The 18903-nt window shown below is 41.0% G+C and overlaps 1 protein-coding gene across 3 annotated transcripts in view; it reads right to left on the bottom strand.

The window, feature by feature from the left end:
* sptbn4a (spectrin, beta, non-erythrocytic 4a) overlaps positions 1 to 18091 on the bottom strand; it is a 32160-nt gene extending 14069 nt beyond the window's left edge. Inside the window, exons 1-8 of one of the 3 annotated variants that reach the window (XM_005454585.4) lie at positions 17179 to 18091; positions 16937 to 17091; positions 3200 to 3463; positions 2567 to 2800; positions 2239 to 2328; positions 1873 to 2151; positions 1662 to 1792; positions 1335 to 1539 (exon numbers count right to left, since the gene is read on the bottom strand). In XM_005454585.4, the coding sequence (XP_005454642.1) occupies positions 1335 to 1539; positions 1662 to 1792; positions 1873 to 2151; positions 2239 to 2328; positions 2567 to 2800; positions 3200 to 3463; positions 16937 to 17059 (1326 nt within the window). In that variant the 5' untranslated portion in view covers positions 17060 to 17091; positions 17179 to 18091. Of the gene's footprint in view, positions 1 to 1334; positions 1540 to 1661; positions 1793 to 1872; positions 2152 to 2238; positions 2329 to 2566; positions 2801 to 3199; positions 3464 to 16936 lie in introns of all 3 variants that reach the window. The other 2 variants (XM_005454586.4, XM_025910890.1) reach the window with 2 other exon arrangements.
* Positions 18092 to 18903: the final 812 nt, after the last annotated feature.

Genomic DNA, 18903 nt, shown 5'->3' with positions numbered 1-18903 from the left:
CGTAGAGCTCATCAACTTTCTGCAGAGTCAATCGCTACAGAGCTCCAAACTTCATGTGGCCTTCAGATTAGCTCAACAACAGTGTGTAGAGAGTTTCATGGAATGGGTTTCTATGACCGAGCAGCTGCAGCCCTACATCACCCAGAGCAATGCAGTGGTGTAAAGCACACCGCCACTGGACTCTAGAGCAGTGGAGATATGTTCTCTGGAGTGACAAATCATGGTTTTCTATCTAACAAGTCTGGGTTTGGTGGTTGCCAGGAGAACGGTACTTGTCTGATGGTTTCTACTAATTGTAAAGTTTGGTGGAGGGGTGATTATGGTGTTGTCTATCAGGAGCTTTCAGAAAGAGTTTGGAGACGCCCCTCCCTGTTCCAACATGACTATAAAGCAGGGGTCTCCAACTCCAGGCCTCGAGGGCCGGTGTCCTGCAGGTTTTAGATGTTTCCTTGGTCCAACACAGCTGATTCAAATGGCTAAATGACCTCCTCAACATGTCCTGAAGTTCTCCAGAGGCCTGGTAACGAACTAATCATGTGACTCAGGTGTGTTGACCCACAGTTATATCTAAAACCTGCAGGACACCGGCCCTCGAGGCCTGGAGTTGGAGACCCCTGTTATAAAGGCCCATAAAGACATGGATGAAGAGTTTGGTGTGGAAGAATTTGACTGGCCTGTAAAGAATCATGACATCAACCCGACAGAACACCATGGGGATGAATTAGAGTGGAGACTACGAACCAGGCCGTCTCGTCCAACATCTTTGTCTGACCTCACAAATGTGCTTCTGGAAGGATAGTAAAAATTCCCATAAACTCTCCTACACCTTATGGAAAGCATTCCCAGAAGAGTTGAAGCTGGTATAGCTGCAAAGGGTGGGCCGACATCATTTTAAACTGTATGGATCATGAATGGGATGTCACTGAAGTTCGTATGCATGTGAAAGCAGACGAGCAAATACTTTTGGCAATAAAATCTATCTACAAACAACACATGCATATTTTAACTCCCTGTCAAAAGCTTGTGTGCTAATTTTTTTCCTGTAAGGTAAATAAAGACATTCCATCATCCAGGCAGGTCTTCTGCTCAACTACTTTGGGACTTTGTGTATATTTCCCTTGTTTAGTTAAAAACCTTGTTTAAACCTCTCATGTTAAAAACATAAATGATTTGGTTTAATTTTTAAATTCAAAATGCAAGTGGATGTGAATAATGTCTATTTACTTACTTATAGGACCATGGTTCAAAGTTTGGGCTCAGAATTGACTGAGACTAGAACACTTCATGTGTTCCTGTTGTTTGACTAGACGCTAAAACCTTGTTGATATACTGACCGTGACATCCTCGAGGTCCTGGCCTAGCTCAGTGGAACTGGCCACTGCTTCACGCTCAGTGATCCACTTCTCTAACTCCTCTACTTCCTTGTTGAGCTGGTAGAGCCAGTACTGCTGCTCCAGCTTGGTCTTTCTGTGTTCCACCATGTCCTTCAGAGACACATAGAGGCGGTCTATGTGGGACTGCTGCTTGGTGATCTGCTCACTGTTGAAAGTTAAGACAAATCAAAGGAATACAATTAGAATTTCAAAACAATTTTCCGTTAAACTTTGGTACTTTGAATGTGGAAAAGAAATTTAGGATAATCTGCAGGGGTTATGGCACACCTGTCTGGGTGTCCCAGTTCCAGTAGATGCTGGCATTGCTGAGATAACATGCCCACGGTCTCTGCATATGTCTCCACGGTTTGCTCCAGAGCCAGGTGGGTCTTCAGAAGTTGTAGAGTGCTCGCCTCATCCTGAAAAATAAAACACCCTGATCACTTTGATGATGACCTATGGCAGTAAAGAGCAGTGTGAATATTACAGAGGTACATACTGTGCCTTTTTCTTCGCTGGCCAGGTTGAGCTTCTGTCCTGACAGCCAGGATTCCACTTTAGCTGCTTCGCTGTAGTACTGCTGAGCCTGTAGCGCAGCTTCCAGCAACACAGACTTCCTCTCCGTTTCCAGCTGCAGCACCTCCCACAGCTGGCGTACATGTCCCGCCCCCTCACGTACAAATTCCACCTCAGGAGTTCTCAGTGAAGCAATGATTCCTGCTCGATCAAGAACCTCCTCAACACGAGCCCGCCGCCCTGTCAGCTCCCTCTGGAGTGCCTACAGAACCGATGAGAAAGTTCTCAGACTTATCAGAGTGTAGATTACATTTCAGCTGACCATGGCCAAAAGTCATCTCTGACTTACCTGGTTCTTTTTGATATACTGCTGTACGCTCTGGAGGTTGTTTCCATATTCCTTACAAGTAGCCGAGGGAAGCCTCTCCTGAATCCACAGCTGGCAAACAACCACAGTGGGGTTATTAAATATTTCAGAAGGCACGTTTATGATCAAACGTAGACCAAACGCGTAAGCGATGGCAAAGACATGATATATTCACTTTGCAAATTCTGAATCTGAAAAATCAATGATGTGTGATGATGTTGTAACAACCATACTGGCACATTTTATGAGCAGTGTTTAAATTTAAAACAAAATATATGAAACAAGAGGAAGAGGGACTCGGACGACTCACTATCTCATCCTCCAGGTCCTGGGCGACTTGATGCATCTCTTTGGAAGCCAGCAGGATGCGGCGTCGCTCCTTCAGGGGCTCGATGAGGCGGACTATACGGGTCTCCACTTCGCCTGACTGCTCGCCGACCTCCTTGTCACCTGCCATCAGCCCTCGCTGGGGTAGGCAGAGCCCCTGTAAGCTTCCAAGCTCTCCCACATCCTTGTAAAATTCCCCTATCTGAGACTCCATAGCCTTCACCGGATAGAAAGGAAAGGTCATGTGACAACCATATGAAGGATGGACAAACACAGCACATCAGCTGTTTCCCTAACAGAACATTTCAGGGTTATACAACAGGTTTGCTGCATTTTTGAATGCCTCTGAACCCCATGTTTGAGATCATGCCACTACAGGGGCCGCTGTGGGCTATTTATTGAAAATTTTCAACTATACAGAAAAATGTTGCAATTTAAGCCAAACTATACATGAAGGTTCCACACTTCAGTGGAAATATGCACCTACATGCAAGGTGGTGTTAACCAATAATAATTAATTACAGCTTTCTTGATATGTTAAAAACATTTGTTTGAATTTTATGTTGCGCTGGTTTAAGAGACATGTTCAGACCTAGAGGAGGGCCTTGAGACTTGCCTGAAATTTCTGGAGCTGTTCATTGAAGGTTGGCAGGTGGTGCGCCTGTTCCAGCTGGGGGGGCTGCTGCTCCAGGTGGGAGAGCTGGTTGTCTAGGTCTGAGTAGCTCTTCACTGCCGGCTCGGGTTTGTTATTTTCAAAGAGCTGGCGGGCCTTGGCCTTGGTCGTGGTCTCCAGGTCAGACCAGCATTCCCTAATTTCCTCCAGCTTCTGCTGCACCACTGAACGGAGCTCAGGTTTCTCCTGGATCAGCTCCTGACCTTCCTGCAGAAAGAACGTGCAAGTGTTAGGGTAGGTTTTCAGAGAACGGTGCATAGTCGTGAAATTTTTTTATTAAAATTACATTATGTGTGGCACTGTCATTATCTGGCTGAGTGATTTTGTTGCTTCTCGCTCTTGCACTCCTTTAATGTCAGGCTTTGCTTCAATGGACGGTTCCTACGGTTCGCCTTGCTTGCTACCAGAAATCTATAAGTTGCACGATGCTGCAAACAACTGTCAATTCAATTCAGGTCAATTTTATTTATACGTCGCCAAATCACGACAACAGTCGCCTCAGTCACCGGTCAACCACTTTGTTAAACTCGACATGTATTTAAAGCAACTTTCTTTTTTCAAAGCATTTTTTTCATGAACCTTTTATTGATTCATTTCACCAAATGAATATTTTGAATTGAAGAAACACACTAAGCTACAAACCTAAAGATCTTTTTTCCAAGTCTGTATGCATTCTTGTATTTCAGGAAGGAGCTGGGAGAACAACAGATAGAAAGTGAGTGGCTAAATTCGGTTTTGTCCCCAAAATAGCTCAGCACGACAGAGCTCCACGCCAAGGCTGCAGCCCCCTGCTTGCAGAGAGGCAGGTGTACGGAGCAAAGTTTGGCCTCGGGCTGACCTAAAAATGGTATATGGCAAGTCTGATAAACCCCCGTTCTGCCCTTCGCTCATACTCCTCTTCTCTCCCCTAAATCTTTGAGCTCTGTTCATGACATGATCTGGATGAGGAGATTCAATGAGATCAAAGCTTGTGGTGCTTCCCTTTGTGTCAGTTCTTCCCTAGAATAGATAATTACCAGTCTCCAACTACAGTGAGACTTAGGGGAGTAGGAGGTGTTTTCCTTCTATGACAAGGTACTCCTTCGTGATTTGAAGCAACAGAAAATGCTGCACTTTAACGTCCTGTTCTGGCTTGCTGTGGATGATGCATTCCTTATTTACTTCTGTCCTATTATCACATCAGCCATGTGTATGGTGGGGTGCATCTTCTAAATCCTGCTTCTCTCATTTATCTTTCACAGAGTTGGACCTATATCCTATGGCTTTCATAATGCAGTGCTGCATTCCTTCTCTTGGCACAGTCTGCTAAACTGCTGCTAGCGCTCACTCGCTCACATCCCTCGCTCTCCCTCTCATAATGCAGAGCCAGCAGAAAGCAGGTCTTTCTCACTCTCTTTTCTCTTGGCTTTACTGACACACAGAGTGAGGCAGAAGGAGAAGAAATCAGAGAGGGGGTGGACAAAGGAGATGAGAAAAGGCAGACTAAAGGAAGAAGGGAATCGAGAGGAGAAAGAATCAAAGGTTTATGGTACATACAGCCCAGGCACAGTCGGATCCAAAGGGTATCTGTGAAGTGAATTTTTGGAGGCCATCATGGCTGACATAGTACCATATTTTAATGGCTACCACAAATAAATCACGCAGCATTGTGTTGCCAAATTCTGCAGGCTTCCATTTAAAGCTGATGCAGCATAATTAAAAAGTGGGTGGGATTAAAGAGCTTGTTTCGTTCCACTTGCAAAAACAACACTGTATTCACACCGCACAGATCGATGCACTGTAGGTGTGAATACACTCTTCTGCTCCGCAACTTGGACTATTATCTGCCCTTTCTGCTAATGAAGCTTTAAAAAATTACTTATTGTACAATTGTGGCTAAAAAGTGCATGAATTTTGGCCAGTCTGCCCACTGTATCAACACATTTTCCACATGTCATGCTCAGGCCAGTAAAACAGATTATGTAAGACTAGAAGAAACATACGCGAGAACAAAAACAAAGATTTGTTATTCTGTTCAACAGTCACCTCAAGGCACTTTATATTGTAAGGTAGACCCTACAAGCGGCAATTCACGGAATTCAAGCACTTAATTTGAGATTCCATTATTAACTGTTAATGGTGCAGCAAATCATCACTATTCAATTCAATTCAGTTTTATTTACACAGCGCCAAATCACAACAACAGTCGCCTCAATGCGCTTTTTATTGTAAGGTAGACGTTTGGAGATGGTGGCACTGACTAAAAGACTGGAGGTGGCAGAGTGGAAGATGTTAAGATTTTCACTGCGAGTGACCAGGATGGACAGGGTTAGAAATGAGTACATCAGAGTGATGGCTCAGTGGCTTTTGAGATAAGGTTTGAGAGGCGAGGCTGAGATGGGCTTTAATGTGATTTTCACTTTCCACTGTTGCCATTTGTAAAATTGAGTTTGACGCCCTCGACCTCTAAAATAGGTAAATAATTAGAAAAAAGGTCAAGACTTGGATGATTACTTAGTTAAAGGGGCTAGTGGTGTTTCCATATGGAGAAACCTTGCTAGAGAATACAATATGAAGAATGATTGAGTTAATTTGAATATTTGTGTCAGCACAAATACACAGAAAAATGCAATAATTTGTCCAAATATTGGGCAAAGAAGATCACGTCTTCCTTTGGAAAGAAATCTGCTGTGCATGTATAGAACATGTGTATCCATACAGACTAAAAAGGTGCGCTCTGTATCCGTAAAAGAGTTAGAGGTGCTAACACAAAGCAGTTTGATGGATGTATTACAAAACACGTTACTGGCTTGATAGGTGTGTAGACCCTAAAGCCAGAATTGTCTTTGCCATATATGTGGTTTCTTTTAATCTAGCAAGATCACCATAGTAACTTGTGCTGTACACAAGACCCAGTCTGGAGCTGGTTATGTTCAGGATTTTTGCTGTTTTCTGTGTCGGTTCATATGCTTCATACCTCAGGAGGAATAAAGTCATGCGGTAAATTTACAACATGCAAACTGTATGTTTTCCTAATGTATAGCTCTAATCTGCTTCCTGTAGTGTAGCTAACTAGTCTATTAGTTGGTGACTTGTGACAAAGAACATAAACAATATTAGTTTCACCTTAATCTGGCAACAGAAAGAAGTGATTGCCACATTTCCTTCAATAGGCCATGGAAAATGCCACACAGGAATGGACTGAGAAGTCCTAAATGTCTAAATATGTTTCAAGTTTTAGATCTGTAATGGACTGGTGAACAGCAGTCACAAGTCATAAAATAAATATATTAACTCAATAATTCAGAAGATTAATGGTTCTTTTGCAACATCACTAACTGATGTATTTGCAGGAACAAAACTCTTATTGCCTTTTATTTTTTATGTTTTTTATTCAATTTTCTCTAGCGATTTCACTCAGTGTAGCAGACAACATTCAATCTGTCAATTTTGTGCACAGGAAGAGTGAAATGACATGTCAAATGCCCACTTACTGTACATGTGACAGTGCGCAAATCCTGAGGCAGCAAGCCTGGTTTAAAAGCATGGCTTTAAGCCACTTTTAGGTTTTGTGAATCCAGGTAAAGCAAAGAAAGCTTGGCCATGTTGACCAGGCAAGAAAACAGGGAGATAAACAAGGGGAAGACATGCAGAAAAGGGCCACGCATCAAACCCAAACCCAGGCCGCTGCACTCCATTTGTGTGGCATATGGTCACCAGCTCACCCACAGAGCCAAACCGGCTCCCTGCATGTGCAAGCCTTTGACTTGGATCAAATGAACCAGTGTAGTACAGATATAAAAGTGTAAAGAGCATGTAGGGTTGACACAAGATTATACATGCCTCTCAAATCTATTTTACAAATAGCGAGCAAACAGAACAGAAGCCAGAAAATGAATTAGTGCCTATTGGTAGGTTTTTTATCAGATAGAATAACAGTCAGTACAGTCAGTTTGATGATCTTTCATTGGCTTATGTTAAAAACACAACCTCATCTGGAACATTCCCGAGGTTCCATTCAGACTTTCACATTTTCCACATTTTCACCTACTTTTATCCTGGAAATATGTTCTAAGCAAAATAAATATTCTTTCCTGAGAGAGTATGTTTAATACACTCATCCAGGTAAGCTGTATGTTGGTAATACCACTGAATAATACCATGCCGTGCAAACTCTGTAAGCCAAGAGTGTTTTACATTGGTTGAAATGCAACTGATGAAACATAGTTTAGTAAACCTATTAGTCTGACTGTTACCGGAAGGTTCCTGGTTTAAACCTCCTGTTTGACTCGGTCTGTCTTCTGCATGGAGTTTCTCCCTTTTACCTGCACAGGTTCTCTCCAAGTAGTCTGGCTTCCTCATGCAGTTCAGACAAGCTTTTTAAGGTAACTGATGATTCTTAATTGGATGTACACTGGGTCTTTAGATTTAGTAGATTGTGAGTGTGTGTCTGTCTGAAATATACACTGGTGACCTGTCCAGGCTCATTTAGGCTCAATCAGGATCAGAATACTTTAATAATAATATTAATACTTTAATAATCCCTAATGAAGCCCCCATGTAGCCCTAAAAACAATAAGTAAATGGATGGATTTTAGGAGGCTGTTTATTAGTAAGAATATTTAGTCAGTAACCAAAAATTTACGCTATTCCAGATCTTCTCCATTATGCCATGTAACAGTGTTATCCTGAATGGACTTAGTAGTTTTTGATAATTATCTGTAGCAAGTTTATAGTTTGTAGAGCCCTAAAACAGCAGAACTGAGTGCACAATGAGGGGTAAAATAAATAGATTAAGTTAGCAGAGTCTGAAGCCTAGCTTAACAAGGAATACTGATAACCACCAATGTGATCCCAGTCAACTCTGACCGGGTTTTGAGGTTTTGTTGAGTCAGCTACAGAAACAAGAAGCATGGCTATGTTGAACCTGTCAAACTGAAATGTGATTAACAAATTTATGAATTCATTACAAAGTGACATAATGCTAAGAAGTAAAAGTGAAGTCGTGCAAAGGCTAATAAACACTATACTAAAGTAGATACTAGTATGCAACAGTGATGGGAAGCATATAATTTTTTCAAATATCATTGAGCAAACAGAAGACACAATGTGACAGTTCTAATCATGGTGTCAAAATTTGGCTAAGACAATCTGTAAATCACAACATCAACATATAAACATCTGTGAAAAATGAAAATCTTGATGACACTAATATTTGCATATTTACAAAAGTATAAGGCCAAACAGGATGTTGGGTAATGCTAGCTTGCCAAAAAAACATTACAAGCTGGAAGGGACTCTGTTGCTAAATTCAAGAACAGTAAAAACAGATGGAGGATGACAAAAATAACTTGTGACCAATAGAGGACATGTGTCTGTTGTTGTTGTCTTTTTTCTTTTTTAAAATTAAACCTTAGCTTAATTTCTAGACTTGCTGCTTCTGTGCTAGGCTTCCAATGTGGGAGGGCCTCATATAACTCTTTCACAGAGCTAGAGAACCAAAACTATCAAAGATACCATGATACTCAGTGGGAACAGGTGTTTTTAGCAGCGACAGAAACAATTTGGCCACAAAGTTTCTACTGCAAAGCAGAATAGGCACCCAGTTAAAAATTGAAATTGTACGGCATGAGACCTACTTGACCGCCCAGCTGTCAGTAAACAGTCTACAGAATCATTGTTGACATTTGGTTATTAAACACTGTGCTATTAAATAAATGCGTATGAAATATTGTTTAACTCTTGATCTTGGATAAAATGTTTCTTGGTCAAATGAAACCACCAGCCACAGGCTTCCTTCAGGACAATCAAGGCAAGCAGTGCTTACTTGTCAAATCTAAAATTAGACATCATTTAAAAAGAACGTAATGCAGTCTCTCCTTTATCCTCAGGCAGTGCTTTCATAAAGCTTTTGGCCTGTTTAGATCCATTCTTTACATTACTGCCATCTCATGGCTGCAGTTGGAAAGCTCGACACTTGGCTTGTGTTGTGCTCATAGGAAACTGTGGCTGTCTTTGTTTCACAGGCATGTCAGTCTCCTTAACAGTGACATGAGCTGGGTGGATAAACCTCTAGTCTTTAATGGTAAACTGATGGGAGGCCATCATGAGTGGGAAGCTGCCACTGGCTCTCTTTCCACTGCTCTGAAATCAGCTATGACCAGCACTTTTTGCTGAAACACAACTAGCATTAGCAAGTAAACAAGCTTCTGTTACTTAGCATCGTAACAGATGAGTTTCTTCTTGCTAACCACTTTGACCAACACGTGTGATGTAAAGAAGACTGAGATTAACAATTCCTTTAGTACATTAGCTAAGACACTTCTGATGATAATGAAGAGGGGAAGGCATCTGGTCTAAAAAACAGGCAAGCTAATCAGTGCAGGCACAGCAGCACTTTCAGAATAACATCTATGAGAAATCACTTGACTGAATGTAAAGTGGTTAACCAGCTATTTTGCCAACACTCCACCTTCATTTTTCATTAACACTTTTTAATCCACCTGTAGATATTGACAGTAAACCATGTCACAAACTCCTCAAGCTCATTAATTTAGCAGATTTTCTTTTGTTATTAATATATCTTAATGCACTTTTATTTTCAAATCGCCTGTTTCTGAGCTAATGAACAACTTCTTTAGAGATATATGGTCCTCAAAGGACAGCCACTACAAAAACGATTTACAGGATATGATGATGATGATTAAGATTATAACATAGTTAAAAAATATGAAATTAATTAATAGTTAAAATATGCAGCAGTATTCCATTTAACACTGATGGGGAACACTTTTCTGCAGAATAATTATTTTTACTTTTGATATTTTATGCACAGTTTTCCAATAACACAGTTTTATGTGTACTGAGGTGCAGTGTTGGGAAGGCTACTTTTAAAATGTATTCCACTACAGATTACTGAATACATGCCCCAAAATGTATTTTGTAACGTATTCCGTTACGTTACTCAATGAGAGTAACGTATTCTGAATACTTTGGATTACTTAATATATTGTCATGCTTTTTACAACTACATGAATGTACTATTGCTGTGTGATTTATTACTATTACTGAAGGCTACTCGCCATACCAATACCAACTGGATTTTTAAATCTTAATATAAAATGAGTAACAGTAGGGTGGACATTAGATAAGGCTGCACTTTTTGCTGTGATCTCGTATATAAAACTGTTCCGTATAGTCTTCTAGTCTTACATATATAAAAAAGGTCCGCAGCTCCAAACCGTACTAAAGGGACCTCTGGCTAATACGTCGGGTTTGGGCTTGTAGCCGAAAACTAGCTTTACTTTGTTGTCTGGGTCAACTTTGCTAGCGAGAGACAGAGAGAAGCGTGAAGGCTGCCAAGAACTATTGTGCGAGGAAACGAGAACAGTGTACAGCGAGTCGAGTCTTAACAGCTTACTTACAACTGGGCTCGTCAGGCACTCTTTTTGGCTGCAGTGGTTTTTATTATATTTACATGCTTCCATCTCCCATTTCTGGTCGATGACAACTCGTATTGTTCAGTTCTCCTTTTTTTGCACATAACGGGTATAGGGCTATGTCTGTAACACTCTGCTCATATTGCCTTCATATTAAATATTTTTTTGAATAATAATTTTAAACAATATTTCTTTATGTCGCTATGCGGGCCGCAAGTAGAGGTGACATGGGCCGTAAGATTGAGACACAGGCATTATAGCCTCTTATTGCGTGTTTTGTTTGGGTTTCCACTGGCGTGGAATTACCAAAAACAGAGAGGGGACAGCCTAACATACGAAACAGGAAAAGACCGCCGTGTAATCCTTTTATTTCAACAAAGTAACTGTAATGGAATACAGTTACTCATATTTTGTATTTTAAATACGTAACGCTGGTACATGTATCCCATTACTCCCCAACACTGCTGAGGTGCTGTCATGATCTTTTATTGCTTCTTTTCCTAAATATATGGTTTGAAAAATTCTTCCACCCATTGTCGCTGTCAGCCAATAGGGTACAATTTTTAATAAAATACTAGATATTTATTTATCTAGATAAGTAATAACACTTTACAATTCTTCAGCGAGGAAGGACTGCAGAAAGGCAGGCAGCACAAATGGTATGTTTGAATCTGATCCAACTTAAATAGTCGTGGAAGATGTTTCTGTATGTGTGTTTGGGAGCTGGGGCAAGTGGTCTCTGCTTGCCTTTCTGTAAAGTCACATGCCACTGCCACAATGATTTATCAGCAACACTACTTTATATGTTAGTAGGTAACAAAATAACATAACAATAACTATGCTGATGATAGGTTAAAAAGCCAACTCTTCATAAAATTATTCCAAATTTATTTATATAAGCCCGGAATTAATTAATGGATGGTCCAAACAAAAACAGTATTTCCCATGAACTCCACAAAACTCCTGTTGAACCTGCTCTTTAAATTATGATTTTTGTTGTTGAGTGTGTTGCTGGTGACTAAACTGTAGGTTATGAAGTTGATTCAGTCTATGACAATGTCAAGCAAAGTACTTAAATATTCTTATTATTAACAACTTTGACTCAAAACGAGCATTAAACTGATCCTACCGATGAATGATGAATAGTAGCTTATAACTCTGTTACAGTCAGAAACCTTACTGTCCACATAGTGGGGAACAGTCTTTCATCATGTAAAAATATGTAATCTGTCACTGAATACAGTTCCCAACAGGTGCACAATTCCTGAAAATAGTAGCCACAGACAGGATAAGGACACTATTGGTACTTCTGACTTGCCGTACTAATATAAACAGCATTGTGTCCGAGCACGCCATGTTGGATTCAACAACCCAAGCAGTTTGAACGTAAAGCAGGCAAAAAGATTCATCCATCACTTATGTTAAGATGTCTGAAGCAGGCACGGTGAGGTACCACGCTATTTTAATTTTGTCCAAGTATTTTTCCCCTCTTAGATCTCAATTGTTAAAAAAACAGAGCAGCTAAATATGGAAATACTTGTATATTATCAATGTCCACTGTCTGTGAATATGAGATATAAACAAATCTATATTCACCTCAACTTACTGCAAAAATATACTGGGTACCAACCTTGAGCAAAACACAGATAACCAATTTGTTAGCTATCCATTTTTAGTTACTTAATTTGTGTCTGTTCAGTGATCTATGTTCTCCAGCTTGTTACTTCCACAGGGTTTGTTTACAATCCACTGACCCCTGAGCCCACAGCAAGGCAAAGCACAAGGTCAGCTAGGAGTCCTCCCACTGTAAAAGAGAAACACCCACAGTTCCACCCACATATATGAGCCGACATGGATCTTTGTGGCTCTGCTGATTAAGTAATGTGAGAGAACAGAGGTAAGGCCTGATACAGGAACCCTTCCAAAAGGACGCAGAGTTCTCCGGTCCCAGCACAGCAACATCTTTTTTCTGTGTCTCTCAGGTGATGACAGAGATAGCATTGGGGTAGATTAAGAGGTAGATTAAACTGTCACTGTCGGGAACACAGGAAATCAAGGCAGTTAGCACATGTTAGACAGTCTTTATGGAGCAGCCATCTTCTGCACTCTGTGTCAGTCCTTTCAGTTTTTCTGCTGTTTGGCACGAAAGGTTAAAAACAAATGCAGTGATTCGGAAGAAAAGCAGCATCCTATTTCATTCTGTTTTCATTTTAGAGGTACAAGTGGATTCACATTATAGGCAGAACCAAGCAGCAATCTACAAGGCTAATAAATAAAGCCAAGACATAAATTGCAGTTCTTCAAATAACCACTTGAAGCCGACTCCAAAAATGAGTCAACCCCTTCGATTCTTATGTTAAAAATGCTCAACTTTACAGCAAAAATAAGCTCCACGGTACAAAAAACTAGTCTTATTAAAGATACAAGTAAGAAGACCAAATGTTTGGATTGCTTCGTGTATGCCTCTCGTCCAAATATGGCCCCTTGCTGGCTCCAACAGAAACAAGATGGCAACAGCCAAAATGCTAAAATTAAGACTTCAAAAAGGGACATTGTAAACCAATGCTTGTGCCTTAATAATTATATCCATCCTTATATAAACTCTGTTGGCAGAACATCAAGTGTATTCCTTCATTCTAATGTAACAGTTTTATATCCCAGTGGTGGACGAAATATATAATTTAACTGCAATGTAAGCTGATCAAAAATGGTTCAAGATTTTACTGTATGTTTTAACTATCTCACTTTATGTTCTACCTCCAGCTTGTGTACTGTAAAGCAGCTCATGAAAGCATAATTAAAAATGAACAAAAACATTGCAGTGGCAGGTCCTGAGACATGTCCAGGCTAATCCTTTAACTGCCTCAGTGCTGTTTTTAACATAATATTTGTATTCTAGTTACTGCAGTACCAGAAGGCATATATTGTGTTATTATTGTATGATTTATCAGTGTAGCTGCCAAATGACATTACACTAATAAAGAACACATTTGCATACATAAAGATTGATTAAAAGACTTATCTTAGTTATCAAAACTATGTGTACTAGGTATCACCAAATACGACAAATATTGTTATTAAAGGAGACATTAAATTTTAACAGGTTTGCAAAGTTTCCTGCACAAATACAAATAATTGTTGTGTGTGTACCTATGGATTACACCTACAGGTGCCGCTCTGCCACAGAAACTCCCGGCACACAGTCTTTGTGTTGATGTCAACGCCAGCGCCGATTTGGGGCTCTGAGTCAGCAGAAAGTTGGCAACTTCATGGTCTGCTGCTCTGTGGGTGAGTTATTAAATGTGGTTCCTAAATTCCTTCTCTCACCCCAACCGGTCGCAGCAGATGGCCCCGCCCCTCCCTGAGCCTGGTTCAGCCGGAGGTTGCTTCCTGTTAAAAGGGAGTTTTTCCTTCCCACTGTCGCCAAAGTGCTTGCTCAAAGGGGTCATATGACTGTCGCGTTTTTCTCTGTATGTATTATTGTAGGGTCTAGCTTACAATATGTTGTTGTGATTTTGCACTGTTTAAATAAATGATTTGCCGCACCATTAACAGTTAATAATGAATTCTCAAATTAAGTGCTTGAATTCAGTGAATTCACTTAACTCAATGCCCCATTCTTTCACAAATGCTTGTAAAGGCAGGCTGCGTGGCTAGATGCTTGATTTTATACACCTGTGGAAATGGGACTGAAAACACCTGAATTCAAAGATTAAGAGGTGTGGCAGAAAGGCGTTTGCCTTCCAGAAGCTGGAACCATTCACTATTAGCTAGAAACACTGACTTAAACCCACTAAGTCAAGATTGAATGTACAGTTTTGGCAGAACAATATACAAACCAAAAAGGTAAATGTGAAGGTCAAAACAGATTTGACAGAGCAAAAGGTCCAACACAGGGTTTCTATGGGGAGATCTCAGTTATGCTGTAGCTGTCAACGTCTGTCTTGTAATCTGTTATACAAATTTCTTTCTAATAAAGAGATACCACAACGACTCCTAAGTTGTATCTATTTGACAACATTAAGTCGTTTGAGTTGCGTTGTGACACTAATTGAGTCTTTCTGTAGAAACTTCTCAGGTGTTCTAATAAATTTTTACAGTAGTTCACTGCTCAACTGGTAATATCAGAAAAAATAGTGTCCTGCACTTCTACACCACAGTACATGACTGCTTGGATTCTCCAACTATCCCTGGGAACAAAAAGATGTCCACAGCATCAACAACATCTCCAAAAAGTCTGATTACTAGGAATGTAAGGCTATGTCCACACTAATGCGTTTTCGTTTGAAAACGCATCGTTTTCTCTTCGTTTTGGCCTCCCGGCCACACTGAGATGGCGTTTTCCTCAAGGAAAAACACAGCGTTTTGAAAACGCTCTTGAAAACGCATACATTCCCAGTGTAGACAATCGAAAACGCAAACTTTCTAAAACGATGACGCATTTTAGTTGTGATGCAGTCATGTGACCAATTAAACAAAGATAGCGGAGGGCATTATACAGCAGTTGTTTTGATTGCTCTCAATTTTGACAGCAATAAAAAAGATTAATATCAGTCTGTACATGCTCCAGATAGCTTTTCTTCAAATTCTTTAATTCTCACTTGCTTTTGCGCATGTGCAGGACGGGAACGTAAGCGTTTTGGGCCGTTTCAATGTGGACGCGCAACTCTGTGAAAACGACTGAAAACGCTAGTGTGGACGCGAAGCGTTTTCAGACAAAAACGCCGTTTTCAAATCTATCCGGGCTAGTGTGGACGTAGCCTAAGTCGTAGTATGTTTTTGTTAGTTTACATCATTATTGAACTACGCTAAGGTGTCTGTCTCAGTCTGAGGGTCTAGACTATAGCACAATGAACCTTAAAATGCATTTCACACATGGACAACCAAGATGGCTAATGAGGATTTCCTCATTATACCATTGTAAGATTTGTCTGCAAGGGCTGTGCTTATAATTGATTACACTGTCACCCTATGAATATCTAATATTTCAGTATATCCTACAAAAAAGGTCTAATAATTAAAAAGCAATTAATTTCTTTATGCATTCAATAAAAATGAATGACTAAAATATATTGAAATGTAAATGTCTGAATTTCTCTTATTTATTTATTTCTACTGCAGATGACTATATTCACATAATCCGATAGAAGCAACTCATCTGTTTCTTCCTTTCAAATTTAGGTGTGGACATCAAATAGTCAAAAACATTGCTGCCAGAACACCCGTTACACAATAAGAGACAAAGTAATGATGGTTTTTGTATGATAAGAAATGAGAAATCCACTCATTAACCTTCCTTTTTTTTCAGAATATGGAAAAAATAGTGATTAAAGTACTTAAAATGGAGCCCTTAGAAGACTGCAGCAGTTTCTGGATGACATTTTGCTGATGTTCATATGATGCTTGAGGGACAAACTACTGCCTGATTCAACCAGTTCACAGCGTTTGTGGATCGTCATCAGTCTGAATGCATTAAATGACATCACTACACATGCACAGTCCATATGGAGTCAGAGTCAATAAAATCATTTAAGTATCAAACAGTGTTATACTGTACTCAAGACAAAAACTGCACCTAAAATATGTGCAAAACTACAGTTTATTCAAACTTTTTTGTATTTACTGCTAACATTTGAAATGTCATATATAATGTACCGGTGGCTTAAACCAGCAGATTTCAATGTGCTATTGGGAAAAATAATGTACAGGGCTAGAGCCCATCTAAGCTGAAAAACATTGTGTATGGATGGGATGTTGCTCTGTCAGGATTTCAGGAAAGCAAAGCATTATGGGAAAGCAGAGCAACAAAAAAAAAATGATGTGAACTGACCCTATATCACTTGTGTCACATAAAATTAGTACATACAAGGAAGTTACAGTGTCTGCACTTTCTGCATGTGTGTCCATAACTGCTGCACATGTTTAAATGTCCTCTGTATGATTCACTGTAACCTCCATAACTGAGCAGGCTGGTCAAACGTCTGCATCAAGAGGCAAAAGAACCACAGGGATCACACCACCTGTGAATCTGAAAACAGCACAGCTACTATAGCAATGTAACCTTGACAATGTAATTCAGGATGTCCCCAAGCTGAGTGATGACATGTCACCCACTTTCACCTATTCGATTTTACTGCCACCACACCCACCATCAACACTGTTTCTTTGTCACGTGCTCTCTTTGGCTCACGTGCTCTGCCTCTTTGACCTCCCCATCCCTCCCCCACTTTTCCACAAACAGCCCTCGATCACCTCCACTCACCTGTTCTATCTTGGCCAGCCATTCTTTATTGCGGGCCAGTTCTGCCATAAAGGCCTGGTGCTTCAGCCACTTCCTGTGTAGCTTTTGAGCTTCATCCCGCGCTGTGTCTCGGGCCATAAGCATCTTCTCTTCCACCCGCTGTCCCAATCACTGAACTATAGGAGACAAAAATAGCCACTATCAGGAGCCCAATGCTCGAGCCAGCCCTTCTTCCCCCCTTTTCCACAGGACGTCCTGCCTACCTCCTCTACGTAAGAGCCACCCGCTCTGTTCTGCAGGGGCCTAGGTACCTGTGCTGTCACCACCCACCCCAGCCCCCACCAGGCACACTTTTCTGGGAAAAAAAATCAAGATAAGCACCTCAGCAGCAATGGTAGCAATGGAAACACTCAAGCCCTTCCTTCGGGTTGCCCCTGGGTCCTCATGCCCTACCGATTCATGGTGTTGCGGTCCTGATGCTGCAGTGCCTGCTAGCCAGTCTCAGAGATGGCAAAAACAACCGGCTAAAAAGAAGAAATGCGCCAATTACAACACTGGTAAAGAATGACATGCACATCCAAGACTCCTCGCAGGTAGCGTGTTATCGTCTAGCTCCAAATGTCAGTTACAATCCAACCATCAGTGATATGTGTGTAGCATAGCAGAATCCTTCAGCCGGGGCAAAACCTGACCATCCACCACTCGCCAGTCCCGGTCAATCTGTAGTCCTGTCTAATGATGCTGTAGACACAAGGAGGAGGAAGAGTTGGAGTGGGAGGAGCAGGGTGAATGGGATGCAGAGGCAGTGCAGAGGAGGCCGGATAACATAAGGTGTCCGCTCTTGAAACGCATCGTTCCTACCGCTGCAAAGATGCACACGCAGGCTGGTGTGAGATAGTCCACTATTTTCTCTCCTCACTTCTCCTTCCTCAAGTCCCTGAGCAGCTCAGCCGTGGTTGGTGCATGCTGCTGCAGTCCTTGCCTCTCAGCTACGCTTCTGTGTGTGTGCGTGCGTGAATGAGTGTGTGTGTGTGTGTGAGTGTCTGTGCAATCACAATCAGCACTGCAGTGCCGGAGCAGAGAGAGAGAGAGAGAGAGAGAGAGCCAGAATGAGAGAGAGGGAGGAGGAGAGGCAGGAGGAAAGGGAGACAGTAAGAGGAAATGGAGAAAGAGGGAGCGCCAGAGCAAAAAAAAAAAAGCATGGGAGAGCGAGTCAAAAGAGGAAAAAGATGATGTTAGTGGGGGGGAGAGGTGAAACAGAAAGAAGAGAGAGCCTGCGTCATCCCTCTGTGTCACCAGGGACATTTCTCTGCACTAGAAATGACTGCACTCGGAGCGGGAGCAGGGTTTGGGAAGGAGGGGGGAGGTGTCGTTTTAAAACAGCTGAATGAGAGGAAAGGAAGACGCATGCACACATGGTCCACGGTGCAGCTGACTGATTCCCATCACTGTTCATTTACTATCTGCAAGAGCACCTACATGCAAAACTTCCCCTGCAAATATGTTATTTAAATGCAAAGGGTTCACTCTTAAGCTAATATTACAGCCCCAGCTCTGAATTATAGATAGCTACATGCTATCAAAATTACAGTTCATCTTTGCTGCAGCATTAAATTTCTTTTTAATGTTATTTAAAGATACAATTTACAATGGCATCCAGTGGCATTTAAAATTTCATGAGTGGAGGCTGAACTGGAGTACTGCCCTAATCCACCAAGTTCTGTGGTTCAGCTGGCATTTTGTTTTTGTGTTTAGTTTAATGGATTGTCTTCATGTTCTTGAATTAACTGACTGGGAACATTTCATAACTAATACATGCAAAATACTACAACACAATGTATGAGGACAAGAACCAATGTTTTTAAAGCAAACTTCATCATATCAGACCACACAAAATTAGAAGAACTTTACTTGTGAAACTTGCATTTACAAACCTTACTGATGTATCGCTGTATTTTGCGTGGCGATATAGTATCGATACAGTTATT

This window comes from Oreochromis niloticus, linkage group LG10, assembly GCF_001858045.2.
Source record: "Oreochromis niloticus isolate F11D_XX linkage group LG10, O_niloticus_UMD_NMBU, whole genome shotgun sequence".
NCBI classification, from domain to species: Eukaryota; Metazoa; Chordata; class Actinopteri; order Cichliformes; family Cichlidae; genus Oreochromis; species Oreochromis niloticus.
This window is presented reverse-complemented; position numbering and strand designations above follow the sequence as displayed.